At 42.5% G+C, this 22,184-nt stretch overlaps 1 protein-coding gene across 2 annotated transcripts in view; it reads right to left on the bottom strand.

Annotated features, from left to right (window-relative positions):
* Positions 1–11,232, bottom strand: part of capn5b (calpain 5b) — a 28,861-nt gene extending 17,629 nt beyond the window's left edge. Inside the window, exons 1-2 of one of the 2 annotated variants that reach the window (XM_071905225.2) lie at positions 11,068–11,232; positions 2,055–2,186 (exon numbers count right to left, since the gene is read on the bottom strand). In XM_071905225.2, the coding sequence (XP_071761326.1) occupies positions 2,055–2,186; positions 11,068–11,232 (297 nt within the window). The remainder of the gene's footprint in view (positions 1–2,054; positions 2,187–11,067) is intronic. The other variant, XM_071905226.2, reaches the window with a different exon arrangement.
* Between the last annotated feature and the right edge of the window lie 10,952 nt (positions 11,233–22,184).

The raw sequence follows: 22,184 nt of genomic DNA on the forward strand, positions 1-22,184 counted from the left end.
CTTTTACATACACTTTTTAAGAATTCTAATCTATTTGCAATCCAAATAAATCTTTAATAAATGAAATAAAGCAAAAAGGTGTATCTGAATTTTCTGAAACAACATCTGAACTTTGCGCCTATGTGGTGAGCAAAAATGTTATTCTTCCTCTCCTCCTGTTTGACAAACAGCCGGCCTTGACGGGCTTGGTAGAGATGAGTCCCACATGAGATAATGGGTAGAGACACTCTGTGTGTGTGTGTGTGTGTACGCCCCAGTGGACAGGGAAGCGGCTTCCTGCTGCCTCATCCATCTCCATCTTGCATGGTGACCCTGACAAACGAGGAGGGGGGGGAGGGGGGGGGGGGGGGGGATTACATCTGCACAACAACCCCTCCCCCTCAGGTGTCACCCTTGGTGGTTTACCATGCCACAGGGGATGGAGAGGTAGCCTAACTGTGACTGTGAATGAGAACTGAAGCCTTGTGTCCGATTGAAGGAGAAACAAAAGGAAACAACTGAGACGTCAGAACACTTGTTTCATATCAGAACGAAGCATGTAACCAACCTGCCGCCTGAACCGTCGAGCCATTTGCGTGTGAAACCCCCTTTTCTCCAATAGAAATTCCCATTCTGCAGAGCTGGAGAAACTGCTGCACAATCTCCTGAGTCTCAATTAAATCAAACTCGCTACAGTCTTGAACGTATAAATATCAATCACGCACTCCTGTCATTATTCAATGGCCTCATAGTCATGTGTCCTTTTTGCTGACACTTGCTCTTCACCCTATGAACATGAGTTAGAGGACTAAACCAAGTTTTTGGGGAAACTGGCCTGTTGAGTAGCAAAGATATAGCCAACAAAATCATCCATGTGTCCCCAGTAGCTGGCAGTATTATCATGGTTGAAGACGCTCCCCATAGGCCACTATTGAAATTTTTGACCGAGTAGCGCGACAGTCTGCTAACTATCCAGTTAACGTTAGCTAACAAAGGTTACTGGAGTCAGGTAGCCGAGTGCTGCTAGCTAGTTAGCATACTAGCCTAGCCAAAAAGCTTACATTGAAAATCATTTTGCTATATGCTAGCGGCACACACTGTAGGCTGCTATTATTGTCAAGTCACAATATTTACACCATCATATGCCATGTTATTGCCTAATTTCATTACCAAAGTTAGTCATTGAAAGTCAAATTGAGCCACACTGGTTGCTACACCTTTTTTGATAATATAATTGATAATATAATACTTCTGTGGTTATTTGGTTGTAGTCCAAACATAATTTCAAATACTTTGCTGGCAGAGGGGGAGACAATGTGAGGAAATCCTGTATTTCAGCTTTACGGCAAAGCAAAGCAGGTTTCACTGCAGGTTTTACAGACTCACACCCCTGAAGCTGGAATGATTTCTCTGTTCAGCAATGTGAAATTAAAAAACAAAATGAAACATTCACTAGCGACAAAAACCAATACACCGGTCTAACCTTCGTGCTTACAGCCAGTCCTGTGAGAGTCTAATTTGGGCTCAATTATTCTACCGATTGGTGGGGTCTGCTGAGACCCAGGGAGGCGTTGATGCGCTGTAATGAGTCCTCTGGTGTTTACTCCTCTTTATGTAATGGTTCCTAATGGACACTTACACACTGGAGGTGGAATGGTGCACTACATTTACAACTGAGTACATGAAGTGTACTCAATTGAGTTCTACTCCAAAATACATTATATTCTTTTTGGAGAAAAAAAAATCATTACCTGAAGTTCATCTTTCAATATCTCTTAATAATAAAGGATCTTGTTGGAGAAAGCGTTATCACTTTCTCAACCAAAGACTTAAATTACCTTATTTTCTTTAAAAAGTTGCATAATTGGTTTTAATTTAGTACTATCCACCATTTTGTAAGAGTAGGCACCACTTCTTTCAAATGGTGCAGATCTCATTTTGGAACAAAACTCTTACAGTTACACACACTCCTACACACCCATATGAGATTTAACCATGAGTGTGTCCTGGTGCTCATGGTAAGAAATAAACGCTGCAGAACAGAGAAAAACACATACACACATGCACACACTTACTTTTTGCCACAGAGACTCTCTGGAGGCCAGACTGGAGCATGCTGCTACAAACCAGCAGTTCCCCAGTTGTCCCTGGTGCAGATCATGCGCACTGATGCCATCCACAAACAGGTGAGGGTCCTCGCACAGCTCCTATGTTCGAAAAAACAGATAAAGAAAGACAAAGGAAAGGTAAATTAGTTGCCGGCTGGTACAACACGTGGCATCTTGGAGGTTGGAGAAAGTGAATTTGGCAAACAGAACAAGGAACTGCAGTCACAGCTTCATCTGGGCCGCTTGCCACACAGCTTACTTCATCTGGTCATCGCAAAGGTGGCGATCCAGCAACCAGAAAGTTCCCCTACCCAATTTAAAGTCAAGGTGAGGCTTCAACCAGCAGCAACCACCAAATACCTTGCAACAGTGGTTCTCAATCCTGGTCCTAAGGAGCTAGAGTTTGGTTTTCTATTTCACCTGGTAGTTAATTATGTGATTACACCAGGTGAATGTAATTAACTAGCTGGTAGGATAGAAGAGGAGCAGGATTGAGAACCACTGTCCTAAAAAGGGTTTGACGTGTATTTTTGTTTTTTAAGATTATTTTTTGGGCATTTTTGCCTTTATTAGATATTAGTGAAGAGAGACAGGAAGACATGCGAAGGTCCAGGTCCAGATTCGAACCCAGGGCGTCACGTTTACACGGTATTTTCTGATATTTTTAGGTGCATCAAGGTCAGGCAGGCAGGCAGGCAGTCGGTCAGCAATGCTTCAAGACATGGCCTCTAGAGGGTGTCTTTGGCTGGCCTCTCTCCTATAAGCTAAATGCCACACTGACTCCCGCACACTGAGTCCCACTCTCTGCTGTTAAATTAGGAACATCCACGTCTTCTGCTGCCCTACAAACTTTAACGGTAAGTAACGTTATTACCTTGTGGTATTCAAATAGCGTTAGTGGAATTAGGTCATTTAACCGATAACTGTGTCGCGCTAGCTGAGGAAAAAAAAAAAAGATACAGTCGGTGTTTTTCAGTTAACTGCGCTATATAACACTATAGCATATTGTTAGCTAACCTGAACTCTTAGCTAGCTAGCTAACTATGGATGTTATTGCCTATACACATTGCGCAGATTATTATCTGTTAAATTGAAGTTATGGCCGGTTTCGCTTTATTTTGTGGTATTCTAAATGCCAAATTTTTGGATACCTGTTTGCACTGTACTCTTGGGAGCTTGCAAGTCCATGTTTCGTTGTACCTGTACTTGTGCATTGTACAATGCCAATAAAATTGAATTGAATTGAATTGAACACATTCGTCGTGGGCCTCTACAGGATTTGTGCTTGTTTAGATTGAAGCCCTGATAGCCAATATTTTGTGCCAATATTTAATATCTTTACATTTGATCCTTTTCATACTAAAAAATTCATTCAAATTCAAATGACATGTATTCGGTGTTTCCCCCCAAATTTTATTCTTGGCAGGATGGAAAAGCATGTGAAACAACAGTTATGGTAGACATATATCCGTTTGGGTGTATGGTACAAAGTGCAAGACACAGCTAGGAGCATAAATGGATTGTAGGGGCGAGTTCATACATCAGAAAGAGACCATCTGTCCTTTTACGCCCACATTTCCACTTCAGGATCTTTAGAAAATCTACCCCGTTAAGTGTGGGAGGGTTCTGTGCATCTGTGGAATCACATTACCTGTGGCTGCTGTGGTGATTTCCATTTTCTTCCGCAGTGTGGACAGACCACTATTACAGCGAACAATACGGTGCTCCATCACCTTTTCTCTCGCTCTTTCTCTCTCTCTCTCATGTGCACAGGAAAGACTCGTACACCCACCCACCTACGTGCATGCATGCAAATACACATGCACACACACACACACACAAGCACGCTGCGTTCCCTGTGATAATGTGTGGGATGATTCATTTGGGCTGTGGGCCGACACTATCCATTGATAGACAGACACACTGTCCTCTCTATTGTCTGAACACAACGCCTATATTTCCATCTGTCTACATAAACATATTACAAACAGTTCATATTACACACTGCATAGTGGAGTGCTTGGGTAAGTACTGATGCTTGCCTCAAATCAAACTTATTGAAAATTTCACACACACACACACACACACACACACCTACAGAGATCAATAGAGCACATTATTATTATTATTATTATTGTTATTATCAACTAATAACATGGAATCAAGGTGACAAATGTTTTAACCTATTTCGTTTTTTATACACAATTCCACCATGGGAATATTTCAGTACTCTCTTTAAGTTCCGAGGAGCACCAATTGTTTATTTGAAGATTTCTGTGTATCTAGTAGGTTCTTTTTCAGAAACCTTGCCCAGGGGAGGTTCTTGTCAACGCAGATAATGCAGGGAAGGGAGCTGTTAGCGCGTCATGGAGCTCCATGACCGCAGGGGGAAATGAGCTGATGGCGACGTGCGGGATAACAATGCGACCACCTCGAAGTAAAACAGCCAAATATTCTGTTTGTGGCTGGCCTGAGCCTTTTCATCGTAGTGAAAGTTGGCCAGTAGTGAAAAGAGAGGAGTGTCTTACAGAGAGATAAAAACTGGTGTGAGTGGTTTTTACTAGGGCTCAACCGATATACATTTTGAAGGCCGATACAGATATCTTTTTAATTGAAGTTGCCGATAACGACATTTTGGGGAGTGTGTGAGAGTGTCTTGAAACTCCAGTGGGTGGGGAGTTTGTTCCAAAACAGAGTGCGGGCCAGAAAGTGAGTTTTAAAAGCCAGAAATCTCTGCACCTGGTGAAGTAATGGTATTGATCGACAACCCTATCAACCCCCACAGACATATTATGGTCATTTTGTGCTATGGGGCAGTAAAAATCTGACTTATTGCACCTTTAAATTTGAACATTTTCATGCCTAAAAAGTGTTCAGTGTTTCCCCCAGAATTTGATTCTTGTCAGGGTTGAAAATCCTCTCAAACAGCATTTAGACCATCATGGGACACTAAAACTCTTTAGTATCAATAATAAAACATGTTCATGTAAACTTGTGTGGAATCTGATCATAATGTCCAAAATGTCACATTAGAATCAATGCAGGTTAAGGGCTCCCCATAGACAACCAGTGTAGTATTGATCAGTTCTGCAATAAATGAAATAAAACACACTGCATTATATCAGAGGTGGACGACGCTGACTGGCCGATATCCGATTTTTAATAAAGGGCTAATACCAGCCCGATATATATCAGCATGATCCTCGTTTTTACTGCTGCCCGTACAGCATTGCTCGGCGTAGTCTGGGTGTGAACGGTCTGCCTGTTCTCTGCACTCTGTTTTATGGGACTGGCGGGTCGATGGGCACCTCGGCCATTACTCAACAGACAGCGGAAAGCACAGCACCACTTAACAGCTCTTTATCTTTACACACTTGCAGCACTCAACTAGGGGTAGAAAAGTAAAAGAGGGAGAGAGAGAGACAGAGAGAGACAGAGAAAGACAGAGAGAGAGAGAGAGAGAGGTAGGTATCGAAAGGTATCGGTATCGACCTTTAAAAACCCATATCGGTCCAACGCTACCCTGCACTATTCAGTGTGTGTATGTGGTTATGCAAAAATACGGATCACAGAATATGTACACTTGGGTGTGTGTTCAAGTGTGGCCTTCAGAAAAGCGCGCGCACACACACATACACAAACACACACCCACACACACACCCACACAGGACACAACCAAGGTCAGTAATTTGCTGACTCAGCACAAAGCTGATCGCTGCAAAAGCAAACTTTTAATCAGAGGCCGAAGCTGCTGCAGAGCTCCCTGGAGGCCTCCCAGTCTCTCACAGCAGTCCCTCTCACCTTACAAAGACCAGCGTGGAAGTGGCAGCGTCTGCAGTGTGTGTGTGTGCGTGCGCGCGCGACTGCGTGAGACGACGCATACGTTCGCATGCCGTTTCGTGGAATTGTGTCTGACCGAGAGTTAAGATCTCTAATCACGTTTTTTTTTTTCTCTGTCTGCATTACCATTGATCGGAGTCTGAGCGGCGGTCGGGGCTCCCTACGGTGGCCCGGCGGTCGGGGATTGGCTCAGGTGGAGGAGTAATAGATCCCCGCCCGGCCCTACGGACACTGAAGTAATGTGAATATCGTGGCTGTCGCTGGCAGAGCCTAATCATTTACCCTGCTGCTGAGAACCTGCCAGCCGGCTTCATAGCGCCTCCCCGACGACATCCATCAGCTTATGACAGGAGCCTTCAGCCACAGTGTACAAACACACAACCAAGCATGCACACACACACACCCCGTTCACGCATAATCATACAACACACACATGAACGCACAGGCACAAGAAGACGTAAAGATGTAAAGTGTGGTATGGATCCTCGTTGGGGAAGGACAGCGAAGCCAGGCCTGTACTAACAAATAAATGGCCCTCAAATTTTATTTCTTGTCAGTCAAGATATAAATAACCTCAACTAATCTGTAGAAGAGATGGATACGGAAGAGAGTGGGAGGGGAGAGGGTGGCAGGAGAGAGAGACAGGCTGAGACAGAGAAAGAGAATGAGAGACAGACAGAGAGGAGGAATATTTTATTAGAGCCTGCTATTTATGCTCACACACTCCGCCGCTGGGACTTCATCACAGCCATAAACATAGCCTAGATCCATTTGAGCAAGGATAACACCTAGCGCGATAGGGCTCTAGGGGGGTTTAAGCCTATGAACCTTCACCCTACCACTGATAAAATGCCTTCTTGGATCACTAGCCCTGAATTCACACTGCGAGCAACTTGGTTGATGGGTCGCTCCATTCTGACCGATTGTGGGCGGTGCCAGAGGCTCTACTACATCTAGCCTATGTAGTGGTTTTGTATTGCCTTTCATACCATTACATTGTTCTGATGAGTTGACATAGCTAGCAAGCACCAGTGAGGTAGGATTAATCAAAAATAACAGAAAAAAATCCATAAAATGACTTCCGAGCTTTCCATCGACCCGACGATGGATGCAGCCGTTCCAGTAGTCTTTCATATTAAAGTTTTGGACAACTAAGAAGCTTTGCATGGCTTTAATCAATTTCTCGTTCATTTTGCACTTGCCAGGTGGAGCTATTATTCATGAAACAAAATCACAGAAGACCGCGAAAAGTTCAACCTTTCTCAGCCGACAAGCTTGTTGACTGTCCACACATGGGCCAACTTGTCGATCATGTTGCTCGCATTGTCAACGCAGAGCAAGGGCATTTTCACACCTAGTGAAAGTTCAGAGCAGTTGGTTTAGAGCAGTTATTTCAAACCCTGCCACGCTTTCTGCTTCAGTCCGGTTTGTTTGGGAATATGAGAACACAGCAATCGGACCGAGACCTTGTGGAGACCAATCCAACCATGGAGCTGTGTTTGGAATGATCCCACCCATCTATCAGAAGCACTAAGGATTATGGTTCAAACACACCATGAATTATGGATTAAGGACGAGGTAGGTGTACCCCATAAGCAAGTCCTTTCCTGGACCCAATTCTGACAAATTAAGAAAATGGCTGCAACCGTAGCTTTGGTTGATAAATCATGATTTGCTTGAAATTTCGCTGTACGAAACGTAACAGAGCCAATGCGTAAATGCAATAAAGGAACCACAAAGCAAACAGACTACGGGTTTGAAAACACCCTAATTCTTGAATTTACATATTAATATCCCTATTAGTGTTTGTGTTAGAATAACATACAGTAGTTGGATTGCACTGCATAAAACTCAAAGTGATTTGCTATTCATTAATATCAAGATAATTCATGTGAGATGAAAGAGTGTGAACAAAAATGGGTTGTTGTTTTGTAGGCTCTTTTCCTTGCCTATTGTCGTTCTGACACAATAGTCACTGCCATGCCTTTGCTGTATATAGTGCATATTGTACAGATTCAGAGACTGTAGGTCAGTCTTTTAGGGACCTGGAAGTCCCTAAAGAGGTGATTTACCAGCTTGAATGACACATTTTTCTAAACATTTTCTTAACATGCACCCACAAAACCTGCTACATAAAGGGGGTGCCGTCGTGGCTCAACTGGTAGAGCGCATAGGCAAAGTCCTAACTGCGGCTATTTTCCAGTGTACCTTGAAGGTGTTAAGGACACTATGAAGATTTAGGTCTACATTTAGACATTTAATGCAACGTCCACCACCATAAAAGTACAACTGCACTCCAACTGTCTAACACTTGGCAGAGCTACCAACACTTTATACTTAGCTACACCATAGCAGCACCAGCAACTGACACAAAAGCCATAGATGTATGGCACTTACAGTAAATTGCCTAACACATCTGATATCTTTATCAAACGTTTGAACAAATAAACTGAGAGTAGGCTTATAAGCTTATATAGGCTAGATCATGGCACTATACTGAATACCTCTGCACTTTAATTCTAATAATACCAATTCATTGGAAACCTTGGAAACTCCTCCTGAATTTCTTTCAGTGGTCATAAAAAGCCAATTCTCATTGCAGTGTTTCATTCAATGAAGGGCAGGGGGGAGTGCTCAATAATAAAGTGTAACATCAATTATCTATAAACTACTGAGTGGGTTTGGGAGAATGAAATGTTCAGAACAATCAAACTTAATGAAGTTCCTGACAAAAGCTTATTCAAAATATCAAGCCACACATGCACACACATTTTAGAATACAATCAAAGTTAAGTGGTTCTAGCTTTATACTCAATATAGTCACATAGGTGAGATTTAATAGATGATGTTGCATCAACAACTTTTGTAATTAATACATCTCGCATTGAAAAGTAACAAAATTGTGTGTTACCCAAAACTACAGACACGGATGTGCTGACAATGATACATCTTTTTTGAAAGTGTAGGGATAGTAGATCAAGTTGTAGTGGTGGTGTTGGTGATTTTTTGCGAGGGGGATCTGTCTTATTCTAAGCCTCTGTCCTCCAAAATATCTGAGTACGGCCCTGGATATCATGTGTGGTGTACACCAACTAATTGTCTGAACCCTCTTCACTCGTTTTATCCATATACCTCCCTGTAAAATGAGTAAAATGAGTAAAAGTTTAATTTTGTTACTATTTAATTCACTAGAAATGATCACAATTAGAGAATGTATAAGAATGACGATTGTAATCATACTGTAGGTTTCACTCTCACCACTATTATCTCCCCATGTATATGTGTAGACATTACTGCAAATACTAAATCAACAACAACAAAAATCTTCCCATATGGGTCCCTGGGACAAAATAATGAAATCTGGAAGCCTAATGATTGTCTATTTGTCTTACATGACAGGAAAACACGCTAGAACCCCTGACATTAAACACTGGCAGCGAAGACAGTAATTGCCATCGTGAACCGGCGAAAATGAAGAGGATGGCGTTCCTGCTTTTCCTCCTCTTGACATCTTCCAGTTTTCAGTCTGCATGGCTGACATCACCATGGAGACCGAAACATACAATCTGTGTGACCCAGTTTCCATGGCAATAAACGCTAGCTGTCGTTGCAGCGCCACGCATGCAGAAGGAGGTTACTCCATCCAGAACTGCTGCCTGGTGGGTAAATGGGATGATGGCGGCAGGGGAGTCAGCTCACTAAAGGCTGAGGTACGGCAAAAAGTCTCTGCATCTGATATCATTTGCCACCAAAACTTTACATACCTGCATATATAAATAATAGACTAAACATCTGGGGATAAGTGGAGCAATGACTGATGACTACTGACAAGATGTTATGGTTTGATCAATGTGATAAATTATTAGACGAAGATCAGCAAACTATCAGCTTAGAGGGAACACTGGCACTGAATGTTCACGAGATGTGAATGTTTTAAAGGTGCAATAACTACAAAATGTAATATATCTGCAGGGGTTTGATAGGATTGTTGATCAATTCCAATGACTGAACGATTACTTGGCCAGGTGCTGAGATTTCTGGCTTTTGAAACTCATTTTCCAACCTGTATTCTGTTTTGGACTCTTTGGAATCTTTGCTCTCTATCAAAATGAAAAGCTACAAGCTCAAATCTGGACTCACTTAGGCGAAGGCTTGGACAGTGTCATACCTTGCCATATCCAATTGACACCCATGGGTGGTGGCGGTGAAGGACATCTCTGGGAGACAGTGGAAGGTGTTGAATAAATGTAGATCTGGAGTGAATAGTGGGAGAGGCTAGTTGGGACAGATACAGATACAGATTTGGAAGGGAGTTCCTTTCTCTTTAAATCAAGTTTTTTTTACTGTCCTCCCTTTCCATTGGTAAATTTCACTTGTTTTAAGAAAAACAAGATTTTCTGAGTCAATATTAGATGAAATCACCTGTTAAGATGGAGTGATGCAGTGAGGGAGAAGCTAGTGTATATATAATCAATGTAGTGATTGAGTGTCAAGTTGAACTCATTCAGTAATGCTGGCTAAAATGTAGCTAAGGTGTATCACAGCTTCAAAGGAGAGGAGTGGACCAGTTACTGGAGGTTCTGGTTAGAGTTAGACCTTTACATTTGCTTGTCGATATATGGGGTTGATATTGGCTTTTTATTAAAAATCGGATACCGGCCAGTCATGTCGTCCACCTCTGATATGATGGAGATTCCTCCCTGACTGCAGCTTATGAATATGTTTTATTATTTTTATAAATTTTTAAGTCAGATGACTGACCAGAGAAATCATTCTACTGTGGTGTGGGAGGATTTGACTCAACGGTCTGTAAAACCTGCAGTGAAACGTGCCTCACCCTGCCTTAAGGAGCTGCTAACCTACCTACATGTAAAATAATTTCATCACTATACATTTCACTGGAGAGTTTTAGTGTCCCATGAGGGTCTAAATGCTGTTTCAGGGGCTTTTCCACCAAGCGTAAAATTCTGGGGAAAACTCTGAATACTTATTTTTCTAGGGGGAGGGGAGGCTGATAATGGTTAAATGTATGTCGGAAATACACACAAACTATCCGCTATCGGCAGCCTCAATCTAAAAATATCGTTATGGGCCTATAAGATCCTTTATCGGTCGAACCCTAGTTGTTGTGCCAACTTACCCGCGGCCTCTTCCAGACCACACGTCCGATCCTGTTGCCCTGGTGAAAGAGGGAGTCGTCGGTGGCGGGGAAGCGGGGGTCCTCGAACAGCAGGCCGCTCTGCAAGCACTGCCTCTTCAGGGTGGAGTACTGCTGCCCCTCAAAGGCTTTCACTGAAGTGAACATGCTGCAGCCCTGGAGAACACAGCACAGAGGACAAGGAGGGGCACCAGTCAGACCGATGGGGCACTAAAGATGGGGCTTAAAGAGTAAGTAAACCCCAAATCCAAATCTGTCTAAAGCCTGACATCTAATGGTAGAAAGCATGCTACTGAAATTGCCATCTGCTATTGGCTGATCTTTGGTACCAGGTGTCACCTTCTATAGAGTACAACAGGTGGTGACATCACATGGTACCAAAGATCAGCCAATAGCAGATGGCAATTTCAGTAGTATGTCTTTTACCATTAGATGGCTTTACACAGATTTGGGTTTGGGGTTTACTTACTCTTTAAAGATAAAGTCAAGTTGCACACACACACAAACAGGATACCTATGGTGTATATTACCTCAAAAACTACTTTCCCTTCAAAAAGTAAACTCTACTGGCGTTTCAGTAACCAATTTTCCTTCCTAGACTTCTACACACACACTCATGCACACAGCTGACTGACAGCAGAGTCCAGCAGGCCCTAATACCTTAACAGTGAAAGCTCTCAGTGGAAATGGAAAGTCGATGTGCGCCGCTGCCTTGAGCGCAACCTGGAGTCACCGGGTCAAAATGATTCACCTGTCAATTCACCGATATCCCTGGGGCCTAATTATCACTGCTATGCGTTGAACAAGCCTTATACACATTGATCAGCACTGGCAGGGCATACAGAGGAAATGGCGAGCCAGGGCAGAGGGAAACTAAGATGGAACCATTGAAAGGCCAATCAATATTGCATCACTAGACAAAGGGAAAAAAAGTTTCTACCTTTATTCCTGGTTGTTATTCCATTACCTAGTGCTCCTCTATCATACATGATCATTCTAGGGACACAGGGTTGTTACTGTATATCCAATGTGGCACTATGGCTCTGACCCTTGCACTCCTTTTTTTTACTGGTTGCTTGTAATGTTGGAGATCTAGGAATGGAAGGTTATTCTACTGTTACACACTTTGGCTAGGAGTAACCCGGCTATTGGCCATACTCCACTTAAAGTCATATTCAGTTAATCTGTTTACATGGACCTTTGACCCTAACACTAACAGAATATTCCTAACCACAGACAGAACGGTCCACCCACCAGCTACCCCCTCCATCTCTGACTGAGCAATAGCTGGTAACTTCCAAGTGAGAGTCAATTATATTTTTCACTATAATGAATCATATACATCAAGAACGCCAGGCTTTAGTCGATGCTGGAAATGCCTTAACTCCTAGAAATTTGCCTATGACGCCGGCACCCAACATCCAACAATTGTAGGTGAAAGTTCAAAGACAGGTCTGATGGCAAACAGCAAAAAACAAAAGTGAAAAGAGTAGCCCAGGCTTTCACACTGTGAGTAACACGATCAACAAGTGACCGGAAGTCCATTCATGTCCTGTAGAGCTGAGCCACCGGGGAAATTTGGCTGACAACAAGCTTGTTGGCTGAGAAATGTCGGTCACGGCTTAACTTTTCGCAGTCATCGGCCGTCAACAGCCAATCCGTCTTCCTTGTTTCCATACTGATGTTTGCGAAAGGTCAGCATCAACAACGGAGGCATCGTGTTCGGCCCCTTCATCAGCAGCCCCTGCCACTTCAACGACCCAGGCCAACTGTCCCCATCGCACAGCCAACCAATAGGGCTTTTGCCAAATAAGGCAAATACAAAAAGGATAGCCATAGATGGAAAGCGTGCACTACCGCAGTCACCATATTCACTGCGAGGGAAATGCTGTCTTTACGCATGGTAGAGAAACAGGCATTAAAGGCCTACTTCACTGCTGTGAATATGATGATTTATTAAAACTAGGTCACCCATGTAGTAGAAATGTGCAATTATTTTTGAAATTGGAGCCCTATGACCAGAGAAAACTGAGAAAACGGTTGTAGATTCCCCATATCGCTCTTAAGGGGGAATCCTACAACAACCAGAATGCATTGCGTACGTCACTGACTCTGACGGTGTGTTCACGGCCAATGTAGCACCAAAGACAAAGTAGCATTATATCTCTTTACTGAGGCTTATTTTCATTCACAAAACGTTTTTCCTCATCGAGTCTGGATAAATCGCGCCCGCTTTCAAAGGATCATAAAACAAACCAGCGCGCTGGAGTCAGTGGATCAACTTACCGAGTGCTGAACGGTGCTGCTGGATGTAGCCTCAAGTTACAGGTAAAGTTAACACAGTCGCTGTTCGCTGTTGTTCTGTATTCAGAGTTGGCAAAGTCTGATATAATATTCTGTCAGAAAACAAAGTCAGGTTCACCAAAGCACCATGAAGTTTGTTGCAGCGCGGAGTTTTCTGTCTGTCCCCCTGACGATCATCACCGGGCGTTCACAGGTGTTCAGCCTCCCCCGGCTGCAGGCGCGTCTCTCTTGGCTGACGCTGTTACAGCTCCCGTGGTCGCCCTCTCCTCCACATTCTGTTTTGTCTGATTCCACAGCACTATATTCGGCCTCATAAGTTGTAATAGTGGCGCCACATCTCTGCTCCGACATTATATTGTAAAGCTAGTTGTTTTTTTGTGTTAGATTCAGCTCTTCTGGATGAATCACGGAGAAACTTAGCAGCTTAGCTTAGCTTAGCTGCGGCTGAAACGTCGCTCCAGTCCGGCGGTCGCTTCCTCTTCCAGACTCTGTTGTGTCTGATTCAACAGCGCGATATTCGGCCTCGTATCATGAAACTAGTTTTCTTCCAAATATACTGATATTTTAAAGTATTTAATAGTATGATATTTTAGTGTCTGCTTTTCCCTATCGCTAGCGTAGCATGGGACAGGAGTGTTTTGGGAGACCCACATTTTACCGTCCTTGAAGGCACCACTACAGAAAATGCGGAAACGTAGTTTGTAGTCCAAGGCCGATCTCCAAAGTCCGCCGGATAATGCGTTTTGCGTCACCCAGCGGACTTTTGCTGGCAAATGAGCGGGGAGCTCTGGTTGCCCTTTAAGTCATGCCTCGAGACCAGCTTTTTTCCAGAGAATCACACCGCAGATAACATTGCAGAAGTGCCGCTTGGAGCGCTGGAAGAACAGAATCTAAATGAGAGGAAACCGTGCGGCATCACCACAGACAATGCAGCGATCATCCATGCTGCTGTCACCAACATACATATGCATGACCGGAGACAAGTGGCACCGAGTGAGAGAACTCCAGAAGCACAAGTTGGCCTATGTACACTTGACATGTTGACAATATTGACCTTCCCATGTCACGATACGTGGTATGGATCAAGGCTTGACAAATCCTCATTTGCATGGAGATCAATACAGACATCTTGTCCTAAAGGTTAATTTGACAGCCTGCAATTTTTTGACTTAATTGCCAACAAGCACCTAAAAAATTATAAGATAGAGGTGCAAGTTATATCAACAGAGGCACCCAGTCATATCGACTGTATGGTAAATGATTGAACAATTTCATTCCAAAATGAGATAAAAACCATTTAAAAAAGTGATTGCTGGCATGAAAATAAAAGTTTAAGTTATTTGGTTTGTTAATACCCATACTTGCAATAGAATAACATTTAAGGAATGTAATTATGTTTTCTCTAGATTCAGCAATGAACATCAGGTAAGAATTACTTTGCCAAAATGGATATAGAGCATTTTGTAATGAAACTCTAACATACTGAATACAAAAAAGGATCTAGGTATAATCTAACTGCTTCAGGCATTTGATAGAATTGGTAGGACTCAGCACATACAGCCTGTAACGAATGCTACGCTCCAACAAAGAGACAGGGGAGAGATGTTCATACGGTGTAGGAGGGACAGTTAGCCTTCCTCTAGAGCTTTTCAAACTCTTGTAATACACTCTGACAAAATGTTCCTCTGATGTTGTTTGTCAGTCATGGCAGGGATGGGAATGCAATGAGAGACAACTGCAGACAAATTGCCCAGTGCAGGAACATCATGGACAATTCCCACAAAGACAAGGGTCGACTCCAAAGACTGAATCCATTAAGTTAGAATCCAATACTATAGGATAAAATACATTTATTACAGAATGAGACCTGGGCAAACATGTACATATTTTCAGTTCTCTTTACCATAAGACTACAGCAATGTACAATTGACTTATCTAAGCCACAACGTAATTGCATTATTTAAAATGCATACACTATTCCTAAGTGCACACTGCAATACAACACAAGTAATAAAACTAAAGCCAGTTAGGTCTCTTAATGCCACAGTACTACCAGGCAACACTATCAAAGGAAGTCATTTTTAATTAGGCCTAGTTGATTTGTTCATCTTCATGTGGTGGAAATTAAATGACCAGAAAACAAATGGATGAAAGTCAAATCAAAAGCACAACAGTAAGTCTGAACACCTTCCTAACATTATATTGAGGGCGTAAAGACCAAACGTTGACACCCAGGAGAAGGAATAAGGAGAGCAGATTCATCTACTTCAAATGTGTAACACACCCACATGTTGAATCCCAACATCAGCTGGGCAGCATTATAAAACATAAGCCTACACTTAAATCCAACATCAGCGTCTACCATTGAGTGTGGCATTACAGCAGTCCTGCAACTAAACTTAATGTTAAAAAAACTTACAATAAGCTAGCATTAGCTCCATGAGAGCTGTCTATCATAACAATCAACTGCTCCCCTCCAATTCATTCAAATCGGCAGTGAATTTATTCATGCTCACAGGCTCATACTCCCAATTTATTCGTCCCAACTCCAAGCGATCTAGTTCTTTCTCTCTCTCAGAATTGCAGATAACTGGATCTATAGATCTGGATGGAAATTTAACCATTCAGACAAAATCTAATTTTAACAATGTCCCCATTAAACATCTATGATCATATATGAATATAAATAGAGGGAAATTAGTATGCCTGTAATAGAGCCCCCTTAAGCAGCCTAACAAACAGGTGAAGATGGTCCACAAGCCCAGGTCACAAATAACACTTGGCCTGTGTTGTTGCCATTACCTCAAGGTCCGTGCATAGCAAAAATGCAGCCTTAATTAACGAAAATATCCAATAACATCAATTTTGAGGAATAAGCAAGCTGGCTGACTGTTGACTGAGTGACCAAGTAAATTCCTGGGGAAATGAAGAGGTCGCAGTTGGAAGCTAAATGTGACAGATGGCGTGGTGTCTTGGCTCGTGACTGCAATGGGAAAAACCATGCTGTCATGCGCACTGTACAGCGCGCCAACAGTATTACCTGCTAGAATGAATACTAAGAGGCTACTGTATGGCTCTACTACTGTGGTCCATTCCTTTATGGAACTTAGACTGAATTAAAAGGTTCACAAGGCCTATTGCTCTCCATTAGAACTGAAGGCTACATTTAAGACAGAACAAACTATAGCCCATGGACTACATCTAGGCCTCAGGATAAACCCATTGTGTATGTCAAATTTGTCCCCAACCATCCTATGTCCCGGTCCTACCCGGCATCGCCATAGCTCAAGCTCAGCGCTCCCATAACATAATTAAAGATTCAGATCCAGATTTTGAAATGGGCTCGATGAATTTGTAAAATAGCTTAGGGATAACGGCACTAAGTCCGTCTGGCTTCACGTCGCATCAGATCACACCGAAATAATTGACCTCATAAATGCGTACCCCACGCTCGCATCTTCAACAGCTCAGCGACACAGGACGCTGCTACGAGCGAGGAACCGCCCAAAATAGCAAATGACAAAGCAATACTATTCTTGGTGTTTTGCATGAAATAGCGAGCTTACTCTCTCTCTCTATCGTGAAAATGTCACTTTGTTTGTGCCAGAGACTTGCGGTAGAGGAGACAAGTTCTGTTGATGTTGTTACAGTTCCTACGGGCCACGGTCGGAGATCCTCTGACTGCAACTGGTTCAATGTCGTTCACTTGCTTGTGCGGGTATTTGTGTTATATATAGTGTTATATAGTGACATCTATAACCACGGAGGACTTCATTCTCTTCAAGATCTGAAGGACTCCTTCGACCTGGGTTGCTCCGCATTGCTATTATCGTTCTTGTTATGATTCATTTATTCATTTTCAAACTTTCTACACATCTAACAAACTATGGGATGGGAAACTTGGGATGCCATGTGTCTCTGGTCTAAATGAAGTTAACCATGCTTGACGTTTCTGCTCTACCTAATACAAAGAAGTGGGGGAAAATTTCTGATGTTGTCACTGATGTGACATTTTCTTACTTCTTTGAAGAAATCCGGCTATCAACTGCTTCTTTTTACATATGCACATAGGCTATTTCATCTGTGACCAGTCTGAGATTAAAACTAGTTTACCTTAATCAGTTTGTTAAATGCTCATTGCTCACAAAAGTAGAAGAACTTCCCTTAAAAACTGAGGGCCAAAATGACACTCTACCTGCCTTTGCAGCAGTAATCCCATGAAGATAGATGAAATCCGCAACATTCACAGCTGCTAAAAAATATTCCTCCAACTTGTATTCACTCTACCATATTACAAAATAAGACGCTAAAAAAAGAACTCACTGAGTTGGTGTTTGATATCTGGTGCATTGTGAAAACTGAAGGCAACCAAAACTGCTTATTTTAAGATAAGAATTAGGGCTAGGCATGTTGTCGTGAGCGTTACCGGCATACCGGTGGGCACGGATGCTTGTATGTGCAAAAAAATGCTGAAGTTCGATTGCGGACAGATGTTTGGGGAAAAGTTATCTGTGATGATGTATGAGTTCAGCCCTCCTGTGAGTGGAGGACAGGAGAGAGACAGATGGGAAAGTATTAGAAGGAATACAGTGGAAACGAAACAGAAATTGGCTACACTGTTGGGGGGAACAGGATTGCATTGCAGCAGTCCAGTAAACCTCAGAATACAAATGATACCTAATGTTGGAAACAGGAATGGTCATACAATGGTTCCTACTGGCTAATTTGCTTAGGGGACATTTTTTCATTAAGAAAGAAAATGGACGATAAAGAAGGAGAGATTGAAGATGGCTGGCAAGGTGTGGATGCAAAACGGCATTCTCACCGTTCATCATACTTAGTTATTTAATGAATCACCAAATGTAAATAAAGTATACTGAAAAAACGAAGAACTGCAGCAATACATTTTATACATCTCAACAGCAGATCCTAAATGTCCATGAAAGACTTGAGCCTTGAGTGAAAAATCCGAGGTAAAGATGGTAAGCATGAGAGAAAAACTGCCAAAGTTGGACTTACTGCAAAAACTGGGCTCTTACTCACATTTATAATGGCATCGGCTTGAATGACAAGCTTATTCTCGTAATACAGGAGAGCTTCAACAAAACGTTACAAAAAGATGATTGACAAATGAAGGCAGAATTCCTAGACCTGAAACGCCAAAGAATGAGAAATAATATGTTGCTGTCATGACTGGCGGAGAAAGATAAAGAATAATCTGCTGAGGCCCAAATGAGTGAAAGACAGATGAGCAGGTTGATGGGGGTCTCTATGGGATCGGTTGCTGTGTTGGGGAGGGGGAAAAGCCCTTTTCCAACAATGATCAATACCCTGATGGGAAAGTGGAGGGAAGGCAATTGATTTGGAATGACTAACTCTGTTAACTCTGATAAATCATGCAACGCTTACTTTATTTCTCTTAATTTCTTTCTCTAACCTCATACCTACAGTTAATTTCCTTTGGTCCAAACCATAGTGGAAAAGTTTAACTTTGTTGAAAGCTTGTTTATTGGACACTTTAGCTAAGCATGATACACTCTTTGCCGTATCCTTCTCTGGTCTTCATACCAGTTAAGAACACATGAAGAAATAGCTGAGCATGAGCGTATAACTATCAGCACTACCTGCTCTTACATTAACAAAATGTTAAAATAACAGATGGTTTTTCATGGTAGCTATGTATGGGACACACAAAAGGGAGGGTGACAACAGTTCAAGGTATGAAATTCAGTTGCCAACTAGGCTACTGGATCAAAAAAGCTTAGCTATTTTCACCTTGCTAAAAATGTAATACTATAATTTATAGAGGATTTGCAGGACATGGATTCAGTGACCAAGGATGGGATTGGGTGGAATACTGACTACTATTATCATAGCTCAAAAAAAGAGAAGTGATGAAAATGCCTAAAAAAAAGTGGTTGGGATTTTAAGGTTCATTATACTCAAATGGACTCCCATGGCAGATGGATAATAATAGTCATTGCCCAAATTATAGAATACAGAGTTAGCAAAGCAGTTTTGTGTTTACAGCCTATGTGCAGTATTTGCTCAGTTTGGGAATGCCCAAGAGCTGTTTGGGCTAAAAAGCATTTGTTAATCAGTTGGAAGGCTGAGGGAAGCAACAGTGTGCATATTCATAACAAAATAAAATAAAATAAATGAGGGCAAACCACAGTCTGGACTGATGCTCATACTCAGCTATTTCTTCATGTCTTCTTAACTGGTATGAAGCAGAGAAGGTGAATTATGACTTAAGAGCACAGACAAGTCTGACATGCTTCAAGTTACAGAGACTGAAATCAGAATTGACTCCCCCTGCTGCCACCAACATCTCTAACTTCATTGGATGACAGGCTACCAAACTCTGTCCAATAAACAAGCTCCTTAAGAGTCCATGTGACTTTTGTTTACAAGTCCTGGTTGGCTTGTAATTGGGCAACGTGAACCTTAACAAACCAAATACAAAAATGCAACAATATAACCTTTTCCTCTATGGTTCGGCCCAAAGGAAACAAACCGTAGTTGTGATTGCACCCTAATAAATGTAAAGACTGAGGCTTTTAATCAGACTTTGAAGAAAGCGTCAACCAATTTCCACAGAAAAATACACCAGTTCTTCTTAGTTAAGTGCTTATACATGTATGTTATGCTTGCATTATGAACCCTTTAACAAATTCTAGAATGAATATACAAATACCACAGACAAACGATTAATTACATATATCCTACAGCAATATTATCGTGATACCATCGGAGATAAAGAACAATAAGGCCACTATAAACTCACTATAGAGCACAGATGCACTATAAGTCCCTATAGGAATACTATAGTGATTTTTCATTAGGAAAAACATACTGTAAATTTACTACAAATTTCTCACTCTCTTGTCCTTCTCTTGTGCCCATACCCCCTCTCCAGTTACATTGCTTGTATTGTACAGATGCGTTGCTGTCGTCTCCGTTTTTCCCATTAGATGTCATGATTAGAATTGTTCGCAAAACAGAGAATCAGGGCAGTAGTGCGTGAGAAAGAGGCTACACAGCAGGCAGCAGATTGTGGTTGTTTTCTGGTCAAGAGATCGGGAGAGTGAGTGTTAGGGGTGAGGGTGGTGGTGTGTGTGTGTTGGGGTGGGGGTGTGTGTGTGTGTGTGTGTGTGTGTGGGGGGGGGGCGGGATGACTGATTGAGTCTGCTTCTGCTGACAGACTGATTACACTCCGAGAAGTGAACCGGGAGCGAGCAGTAATGCACCAGTATACCAGAGAGACAGAGAGAGAGGGAGAGAGAGAGGCAGAGAGAGAGGGAGGGGTGCACCAGACCATCCCTCATCCATCCTCCCTCCCGCATCAGGGAGGAGGGCTATCCCAGCATCCCATCCTCCTCCTCCCAGCATCGTGATCTCCCCCTCTGCAGTGTCTTCTCCCCCTGCCAGCTCTACTGTAGGCTTGGCCATGACATACGACACCTGCACTGAAAGTCACTTTCCTCTGCTTAAAAGTCTAGCCGGCTGGACGCTCTCCGCTTAATTCCCGCTACCTCGCGATCCGCCGCGCATTTGAATGAAGCCGTCGTTCGCTCGCCTGCTACGAGGCAACATCGCCGGGATTTGTTTATGTAAGGGGAAAGACTTTTGGTTCCCTCCGATTCATTCCACCTGCACTCTCCCTTTACAATAAAGAAACATGTTTTCAAAGGATACTATCCAAATATCACAGTAAAACTATAAACTATAGAGAATATCCTACAGGAATTTCCATAGGAGACAGGAAACACCATTAATAGATCACTATAAACTCATTATTGAATACTGCAGACTCTCTCATGAGTTCCTATGAGAATACTATAGAGATTTTTCTCTAGGTTTGATCATATTACTCTCTCTCCAGCTAATGATGGCATATGGTTTGACAAATGGCCCACATCCCAACTAGGCTCATATTAGGCTGTGGTTATTTTCCATTTTCAAGAGCCTCATTTGAGGTGGACTAAGGCTGGGCTGAGTGTGACTCTGTGCTGCCAGTCAGGGACCCCCATCTGATCAGATTGAGTCCCAGGGACCCATATGGGAAGATTCTAGTGGTTGTTGATTAAGTATTGAATAGCAGAACCATCTGCACTGCACATAGGGTGATAATGGTGGTGAAAGTGAAACCTATGATTGGCCTAAAATAGTCACTCTTTTACATTCTCTAATTGGAATAATTTCTAGTGAATTGTAGTGACATTAAACTCATCACTCCTCATTTTACTCCTTCAAGGGCCCCTGGGAGTCTCCAGACCCCACTTTGGGAACCACTATACTAGGCTAATAGCCAGATTTTGGGGTATACGCATGGACACAGTCTATGTGCATTCACTCCCAACTTGGTCCTCTGTGCAACAACATACTTCTGAAATCATTTACCACTGCAAGCGCCGATCCATCCCCATGCAAAGGCAAACAGGCTCAACAACATCAGATAGGGGCAGGCAGATGACAAAGTCCCTGCACCTAACATCAACTGACACCAAAACTTGCAAACCTCTTGCAAGTGGATCAATGACTGACGACAGACAAGATATTATTATTTGGTCAGTGTGATAAATTATTTGTCTTAGGTCACCAAACTATCAGCTTAAGAGGGAACACTGGTGCTGAATGCTCCCCCTGTTGTGCGTTTATATGGCTTCCAAATAGACATCTGGCTTTATCTTTGCTCTCCACTATAATGGTAAAAACAACAAGATAACATTTGGACTCATTTAGTAAAGTATGGTGAATGCCACACCTTGCCATACCCAATTGACGCCCATGTC

This window comes from Centroberyx gerrardi, chromosome 11, assembly GCF_048128805.1.
Source record: "Centroberyx gerrardi isolate f3 chromosome 11, fCenGer3.hap1.cur.20231027, whole genome shotgun sequence".
Classification (NCBI taxonomy): Eukaryota; Metazoa; Chordata; class Actinopteri; order Beryciformes; family Berycidae; genus Centroberyx; species Centroberyx gerrardi.